Source organism: Papio anubis, chromosome 5 (assembly GCF_008728515.1).
Source record: "Papio anubis isolate 15944 chromosome 5, Panubis1.0, whole genome shotgun sequence".
NCBI lineage: Eukaryota > Metazoa > Chordata > Mammalia > Primates > Cercopithecidae > Papio > Papio anubis.
This window is the reverse complement of record NC_044980.1, coordinates 143,194,550-143,203,077: the sequence shown is the minus strand read 5'-3', so window position 1 is coordinate 143,203,077 and position 8,528 is coordinate 143,194,550. Positions and strand designations below refer to the sequence as shown.

Here is an 8,528-nt window from a genome sequence, read left to right as displayed (position 1 = left end):
CCACCGCGCCCGGCCTCAGTTAACATCCTTTATCTGTAAGAAGGAAATCAAAACTATTTGACAATGTGACAATGTCTTGAGGAGTAAATGAAGCAATGCATATAAACTGTTTAGCCCAGACCGGTCTGTAAATACATATTGAATAATTTATTCTTATTTTTCCCATTATATAGTATGACAAAGTACGTGATCACGGTGGTTTTCCCCGTCTATGTTGCCTAGGCTGGCCTCGAACTACTCGGCTCAAGCGATCCTCAGCCTCCTAAATACCTGGGACTAGACGCAGGCACCACCCTGGCTTTAATTAATGCCGTTTTGTTGTTGTTATTCCCCTGCTCCACACAAGGGGCGCTGCCGCTCCCAGGCTGCCAGGGCGGGAGTCAGGAGGGCGGAAGTCTGTCTAGCCAGGCCACCGCCGTCATGGAATACAGGCCCACCTCACCCCGCGGGTGTAGCCGTTTCGTACTGTCGCTTAGGCAGACCCGCTCGCAGCGACAACCAGCCACTCTGCCTCTTTTCGCTCTCCCTTAAGTAATAAACCGTCTTTCCCTATGACGAGTCTTAAACTCTTTGGAAGCAATAATGGCGGCGTCTTCCGGGAGCCGACCTCGCCCCGTGACCTCAGAGGTATACTTCCGGGACACGGAAGTGACCCGTCGCTCCTCCCTCTCCCACTCTCTCTTTCCGGTCTGGAGTCTGGAGACGACGTGCAGGTAGGAGGCCCGGGCGCGACAATCGGGAGGCATCCTGCAGCAAGGGGACCCTGTGGGGCTTGGAACGAAAGACTGGGGTCTTTCCGTGGGAACTGAGCTAGGTGTCGGGCAAGAGACGCGCGGCTGGCCCACTTGGATCCTGGCCAACTCGGGATTGAGTTCGCGCCTGGTCTCGGAAGGCCGGTTTTGCTTCAGGGAGGAGCTTGCGAAGTAAGGGTGAGTGCGGGTCCAACCTTTTAAGGCCTCGGCCCCGCAATACGGCCACGGCCTCGTTTCAGGGGCACAGCGTAGTTGAGCGAACCCGGGACAGACGTGGGTTCCCACCCCTATCTCGCCAACTTTTTTCTTGATTATCGCAGGCCCGCGCCTAATCTCGTTCATTTCCTCATCTGCAGTATAGGAATAACAGTAGCACCGATCCCATGGATTTGTAGTGATCATTCAAAGAAGGAAAGCAGGGAAAATTCTCGCCCTGTATTGGATGCTTCTAAATCTGGGCAATTCTTTCCGTTGCTGAGTCGGGCACGTTGCAAGTTCTAGGCGCTCAGGGCCCAGCACCAATGTTTGCTGTGTGCTTGCCCTGCATTTATATACCCCCGATGACCACTCTGCTCATTACTATAGGGGATGTTAGGGACGGAGAAACGGCAAATTGGCATTTACTGAATGGCCACCATGCCGAAACATACTCATACTTACATAGTTGAGATCTGCTGGAGCCTTTCTATGCTTCTCCAGGTAGAACCTTAGTCTTCTCTTCTGTGGCGCGTTCCTTAGGATAGTTAACGCACTTCGTCGTGTTCATTAGCCTGATTTGAAGATAGGAACAGTTAACTTCGTACACCCAAGACTTACACTTGAAGTACTTACTGTGGTCACACACTAAAGTTTATATAGGGAAGGCACAGGAGAGGTCTAGGAACACCTGAGACAGACTGGGGTAGTTATTTGTGGTGTAGAGGCATCTTGGCAGGAGGCAGAGAGTGCTGGGCTGGGAGTCAGGACACGTTGTTTCTAGGTTTGGTTTTGTCACTGTCTTTACTGTGACCATAGGCTGAGACACTCTCTGTCTTCACCATCTGCAGGATACCGATTGGCGTTAGTGTCTTCTGAATATGTTAAATTGTTTTGAACACCAGGAGGTTCAGAAGGCCTGGGTCTTTAGGCAGGAAGCAGTCTTCTCCTAGTCTTCCACTTTCTCATTCATTCTCACCTGCCTTCCTCCTGTCAGTTTCTCCCTCCCTTAGATCCTGTGACAGTATGATTGCACTTATAAGGCCATAATAGGTTAGAGTTGTTTGGTCTCAGAGACCCATCAGATTTCTGGGATGGGTCTTTCCCATTTCCCTGCCTTTTGGATGTATTTTAGTGCCTTTGATATTTGATGTTGGTGAAAGAGTTAGTTCTAAATAGTTGTGGGTGTCAAATCAATTGCATTTTGGGCTTTTGAAGGGATCAGGTGGAGCACAGGAAAACAGGAGATGAGAGGCTTGAGGGCTGTGTGGGTAAGGGACCCTTGAATTCTAAGCTGAGGAGTTCTTGCAGGAGTCAGGCAGCTCCCTCGCCCCATAAAGGGTGTTTGGAATGGTGTTACCAGTACATGGGTAGGTATTGGTCTTGGGTTTCTTCTTGCCTTTTGGGATGCAGCCTTCAGGCATCTGCTACTAGATCCCTAGGCTTCTATCCTGTAGCTGCTGTGAGCTTCACTGTTGATAGTTTCTGGGGAAAGAATACTTCTCATGGTACTTTGCTATATGGCCACAGTTGACACCCCTCCGAGTGCAAGGAGAAAGAACTTTTAGTAAGGCAGAGATGAGAGAATATAGCAGAGTCCTGGATGGAAGAAGACAGGGACATGAAGCAAGACTTAGGGTTTTCTTTAATAGCCGGGGGAAAGGGATTCTGGAAATGTTTTGTCTGTTAACCTTGAGTTTCTTTTCCTTCCACTCAGAAATGGCACCTCGAAAGGGGAAGGAAAAGAAGGAAGAACAGGTCATCAGCCTCGGACCTCAGGTGGCTGAAGGAGAGAATGTATTTGGTGTCTGCCATATCTTTGCATCCTTCAATGACACTTTTGTCCATGTCACTGACCTTTCTGGCAAGTGAGTACCTGGGTGGAGAGGCACCCAGCTGGCAAAAGGCTGAGGAAAGCAATGGCTGGGATGGGCTAGCAGTGGAGGGGGTTCTCTCTAAAGAAATGCTGTTTTATCCAGGTAAGAAAATATGCTTGTCCATTTAGCCCACAAATATTGTGATTTCCCAGGGGTTACAAGAGAGGAGACACATTCTTTGTCCTTATAGTGTGATGGTTATTGAATCCTTGGTTTCTTGGGAGTTTCTTTCCTTAGTTCCCTTTGTAGGAGCAGCAGTGGACTGCAAGTGAGCTCTGGATGTGGGTTCGACTGCCATTTAGCAAGTTGTTGTGACTTGTGTGAAATCACTCAAATTCTGAGTTTCGGTTTCCTCATATGTAAAATGAGGACAGTAGTGTCTGCCTCGTGGAGTGATTGTAAGGATTAAATGCAGAAGTAGATATATAAAGTGTTAATGCTGAGTTTAGCTATATTGGGCCATTCAACCCCATTAGACTGAACTCCATGAGGGCAGAGCCCATGACCATCATCCTCCAAAATGACTGAGCTGTGGTGCTCTTCACTCATTAGGATATCGTAAGCACTCCTTTTTGGACAAGGAAGAAATGACCCTGTGCTTTTGTCCCCAGAGAAACCATCTGCCGTGTGACTGGTGGGATGAAGGTGAAGGCAGACCGAGATGAATCCTCGCCATATGCTGCTATGTTGGCTGCCCAGGATGTGGCCCAGAGGTGCAAGGAGCTGGGTATCACCGCCCTACACATCAAACTCCGGGCCACAGGAGGAAATAGGTACGAGACGTGGAGGGGATGACTAGGTGGTCGAAAACCTGCTGGGCTTGGGTGCTGGAGCACCTGGATTTGAGGTTTGGGTTTTTCGTTGTGACCTTGAACAAGATATTTTAGTCATATACATATTTAATAATTGGCTCCTCTGTACACCCCCAGCAGCTCAGTGTGGAGCACCCACTGTATACCAGGAGCTGTGTTTCAGGTACTAGAAAAGAGTGATGGGTGAAACATAGGAAACATAGACATGGTCTCTACCCTCCTTGTGTGGGACCTAGGCTGGTAGGAGAGTCAGACTTTAAACAACAGCGCGCCAGGGAGTATGTGCTTTTCATTTGTGACAAATGCCGGGAAGTACAAGTAAGGAGTTGGTGATAAAGTGTAATTTAAACTAAGGTCTCAATGAGTCCAGAGTTCTTCCAGTGAAGGAAGGACAAAAGGAGGGGATTCCAGCTAGAGACAACTGCAAAGAAAGGTCTTGATGTTGAGGGTGAACCTGGGCACCTGTGAAGGAAAGGGTGGCATGAGGTACAGTCAGAGGGGAAGAGGTGGAGTCCTGTAGGAGAGGGGAAGGACCTGGCCTTGAGTGGTGGTGGGTGGTGGGGGGGGTGGGGCATGAAACTAGATGACTATTAGGTGAACAGGCCAGACAGTGGTCAGAACATACAACAAAACCATAGTGGCCCCTCAGCCTAAAATACTTACCGTCTGACTTTTTTCTTTTTTTTTTTTTTTTTAAAGACAGGGTCTCACTCTCCCCCAGGCTGGAGTGCAGCAGTGCTGTCTCAGCTTATTGCAGTCTCTGCCTTTCAGGCTCAAGCAGTCCTCCCACCTCAGCCTCCCGAGTAGTCGGGACTGCTAGTAGTAGCGCCACCACGCTGGCTAAATTGTGTATTTTTGTGGAGATGGGGTTTCACCATGTTGCTCAGGCTGGTCTTGAACACCGGAGCTGAAGCAGTCCGCCCTGCCTTGGCCTCCCAAGGTGCTGGAATTACAGATGTGAACCACTGTCCCCAGCCCTGTCTCTTTAAAGAAGGTTTGCAGACCTCTGAACTAGCGGGGTGTTGGAATCTTAGAAAGGAGATCTTTCATTGACTTGGCCAAAGGCTTTTCTTAACTTAAACCTCCATTTTCTAGGACCAAGACCCCTGGACCTGGGGCCCAGTCGGCCCTCAGAGCCCTTGCCCGCTCGGGTATGAAGATCGGGCGGATTGGTAGGTGCCCTCCTCTAGCTAATGCTTGGATCTGTTTTGAAGCATCAGCCCGAAAAAGCACATGCTGTGCCCAGTGGATGCGCAGCGGCTGGTCTGGTCGCTTTGGGCAGTTAAGTTTGTTAAGGGAGGCTACAAGAGTCACCTTCTGACTTAAAAATCTCTCCCTGAATATCTCTGTCACCTTGATGTGAATGTCCTGTTTCATTTGTGAATCTCTGTCCTCCGCTGCCTGGTGCCGGTAAAACTGACAAGAGATGAATTGTCCTTTCCTCCGTTCTTGAGGGCATTGCTATGAGCATTTTGTATGTGCCATCTCCTGCGTTGTAGGATGTTCAGCATTTTTGGTATCTGCCCACTAAATATCGGTAGGGCATGCCAGCCGTGTGACAACCATAAATGAAGTAGGGGGGTGCCAGCCTCCATTATTAATACTCTCATGCCTGTGATTTCCTGGCTCCTTACAGCTCCTAGAAAAGGGGCATTAGTTCTTGCCTGAACGTTGTTTCTCTGCAGTTAGTAAAGACGTACGCTGACGCCCCAGGCCAAAGTTCCTACCGTGTCCTACCTGAAGGATAATTTTGTTTTCTTGAGATGGGGTCTGACTCTGTTGTGTGGGCTAGAGTTCAGTGGCACAATTTCAGCTCACTATAAATTCGCCTCCTGGGCAGATCCGTCCAAGGGATCCTCCCACCACCCCACCTCAACCTCCCGAGTAGTTCCAAGACTACAGGTGTGTGCCACCACACCTGGCTTTTTTTTTTTTTTTTTTGGTAGGGGAGTTTCACCATGTTGCCCAGGCTGGCCTCGAACTCCTGGCCTCAGGCGCTCCACCGGCCTCAGTCTCCTGAAGCCCAAAGTGCTGGGATTACAGGCATGAGCCACTGCACCCAACCTTGAAAGATTTTTTCAGACTTTTTTCAGTATCTTTTTACTTAATGCAAAGGAGACAGTTGCAGTTACCCTGTCCAACGGGTTTTTCCTCTAGAGAAGATGGTGGGCTAAATGTCAGAAGCTGGATTTCTCCTGTGCCTCTGACATCTTGCACACCTCTCAGCCTGTTTCCCTTTCTGGAAAGTGAGTTAAGACCACATCAGGAAATTCGAGGAACTGGCAGATGGGGCCGCTTCACGTTCACATCCATCTGTTATGTACTGGGGAGTCATTTGGGGAGCAGCAGGATCTGTTACTGATTGGTTAGGCCATTGGTCTAGGGAGGCCTGGGGGCCCTTCCCATCCAGCTCCAGGCAATGACGCTTTCTCTTCCTCCACACAGAGGACGTCACCCCCATCCCCTCTGACAGTACTCGCAGGAAGGGGGGTCGCCGTGGTCGCCGTCTGTGAACAAGACTCCTCAAAATATTTTCTGTTAATAAATTGCCTTCGTGTAAACTGTTTGAACTCCAGTCTTTTCTCCTTCATCAGGGGCTACTCGGGCATTTGATTTCTTCCTCCTATTTGGCTTCTGGGGAGAAGGAGCCTGAGGAGAGCTGAGATCCTGGTGCTGCATTTGGGGTCTTTTCCATGCTACTTGCAGCATTAAGTTGCCTTGGTCATCTAAAGCAGACCACGGCTTTGGAGACCTCGTTTTGAGTGGAGATACTGGTTCTAAAAATGGACCAATTCTTAAAGAGTCAGAGTGGGAACTGTGGATCCAAGTGTAGCCTGAAGCGAAGAGGAGCCTTCCAGACCCATGCCATATATAAACACACGTGGGTGTGCATTCTCCCCCCACACCTTCTGTGCAAAGCTGGGAGCTCACTCTACTGTGTCTTGCTTTTTTTCACTTGGCAGATCTTGGAGATTGTTCCACATCAGTACATAAAGTACATAAAGATTGTCACCCCACAAATACACACCAAGTCCTATTTTCATCAGCGATAAAAAAGAAAAGTTCTTGCTTTCCGGAAACTTGCATGCGGCTCTGAGTACCCAGTGACACCAGATGGTACTCAGTGTTTTGCAAGGGATTACCACAAGGCCCTGTGATGGTGACTGCCATGGTTAGGACGGGCTGGTGGCTGGGTAGGATTAGTGAGGCCCAGTGGAGAGGATGCTGTGTGTCACAGGCTGGAGAGATGAGACCATTGAGGTAGTCATTGTAGAGGAAAGAAACCAACAAGAGGGGAAAACCTGGGGATGCTGCTTTCAGTCTTTGATGGCGTGTTCTAGGCAGAGGGAATAAGCAAATAAATGGGTTCTGAGACAAGGGGTTACTGTGATGAGTGTTTGTTACATGCCAAACCTTGCTAGAGATGTTAATCTCATTGAATCTTAATCTGATGAAAAAGGTACAACTATGCCCATCATACAGCCAAGAAAACCAGCATGGGAAGTCACTTGGCAAAGGTCACAGCTTACAAGAGGATAACAGTTCTGACTCAAGCTGCACACATTGTAGGTAACAGCTTTATTGAGGTAATTTACATACAATTCACCTATAAAATGATTTCTAGTACTGTAGATTATGAAACAAAATGAGCTTTTGGGCATTTCACACCCTGTCCTGCTACCCCACCCCCCACACACACACCAAAACAAACCCATTAGCAATGCTCCTTACCCTGCCTTGAACAATCATTAATCCATCTATAAATTTGCCTGTTGGCATTTCATATACAATTGTGCATTGCTTAGTGATGGGGATACATTCTGAGAAAGGTCAGGTGATTTTGTGCAAACTAAACCTAGATAATACAGCCTGTTGATTCTACGCTTGGAGTCGGTACAGCATGTTACTGTATTGAATACTGTGGCCAATTATAACAATACTATTTGTGTATCCTAACTTAGAAAAGGTAGAGTTAAAATACAGTATAATCATGGGACCACTGGTGAATGTATGGTCTTTTGTTGACTGAAACATTATTTGGTGCATGACTAAGTGGAATCTACTTTGTGTGGTCACATGTAAGTTCTTTTTTTATTGCCAAATGATAATCCGCTGTCTGGATGTACAGACTGCTCCACAAGTCTTTTTCCACCTTGGACAATCTTTTTCAATCTTTCTTGAGAGAAGGTCTGGCTCTTGCCCAGGCTGGAGTGCAGTGGTGTGATCATGGCTCACTGCGGCTTCAATCTCCTGGGCTCGAGCAATCCTGCCACCTCAGCCTCCTGAGTAGCTGGGACTACAGGCGTGTGTTACCACACCTGGCTAATTTTTTTTTTTTCTTTTGAGACACGGTCTCACTGTGTTACCCAGGCTGGTTTTGAACTAGGCTTAAGTGATCCTCCTGCCTGTCTCCCAAAGTGCTGAGATTACAGGCATGAGCCACTGTGTCCCACTGGATCCCTTCCTCTTTTTTTTTTTTTTTTTTTCTGAGATGTTTCGCTCTTGTCGCCCAGGCTGGAGTGCAATGGCATGATCTCGGCTCACAGCAACCTCCACCTCCCAGGTTCAAGCGATTCTCCTGCCTCAGCCTCCCGAGTAGCTGGAATTACAGGCATGTGCCACCATGCCTGGCTAATTTTGTATTTTTAGTAGAGACGGGGTTTCTCCATGTTGGTCATGCTGGTCTCGAACTCCCAACCTAAGGTGATCCGCCCACCTCAGCCTCCCAAAGTGCTGAGATTACGGGCATGAGCCACCGCGCCCGGCCGAATCCCTTCATCTTAAAGGGTGTGGGCCAAGCACAGTAGCTCACATCTGTAATCCCAGCACTTTGGGAGACCGAGGTGGGAGGATGGCTTGAGACAGAAACAACCTGGGTAACATATCGAGAC

At 48.5% G+C, this 8,528-nt stretch overlaps 1 protein-coding gene across 2 annotated transcripts; it reads left to right on the top strand.

The window, feature by feature from the left end:
- The first annotated feature begins 582 nt into the window (after positions 1–582).
- Positions 583–6,200, top strand: RPS14 (ribosomal protein S14). Of its 2 annotated transcripts, none has more exons than XM_009209395.2 (5): positions 583–713; positions 2,665–2,815; positions 3,436–3,597; positions 4,732–4,808; positions 6,082–6,200. In XM_009209395.2, exons 2-5 carry the CDS (start codon positions 2,667–2,669, stop codon positions 6,147–6,149), a joined length of 456 nt encoding a protein of 151 aa, XP_009207659.1. In that variant the 5' UTR covers positions 583–713; positions 2,665–2,666; the 3' UTR covers positions 6,150–6,200. The 2 variants fall into 2 exon arrangements, with proteins under 2 accessions (XP_009207659.1, XP_009207661.1); XM_009209397.2 differs by having other exon boundaries at positions 698–929.
- The last annotated feature ends 2,328 nt before the right edge of the window (positions 6,201–8,528 follow it).

Coding starts and splice junctions, on each gene's coding strand:
- RPS14 (XM_009209395.2), top strand. CDS start 2,667: ATGGCACCTCGAAAGGGGAAGGAAAAGAAGGAAGAACAGGTCATCAGC. Junction 3,598..4,731: donor CGGGCCACAGGAGGAAATAG/GTACGAGACGTG, acceptor TCCATTTTCTAG/GACCAAGACCCCTGGACCTG. Junction 4,809..6,081: donor TATGAAGATCGGGCGGATTG/GTAGGTGCCCTC, acceptor TCCTCCACACAG/AGGACGTCACCCCCATCCCC.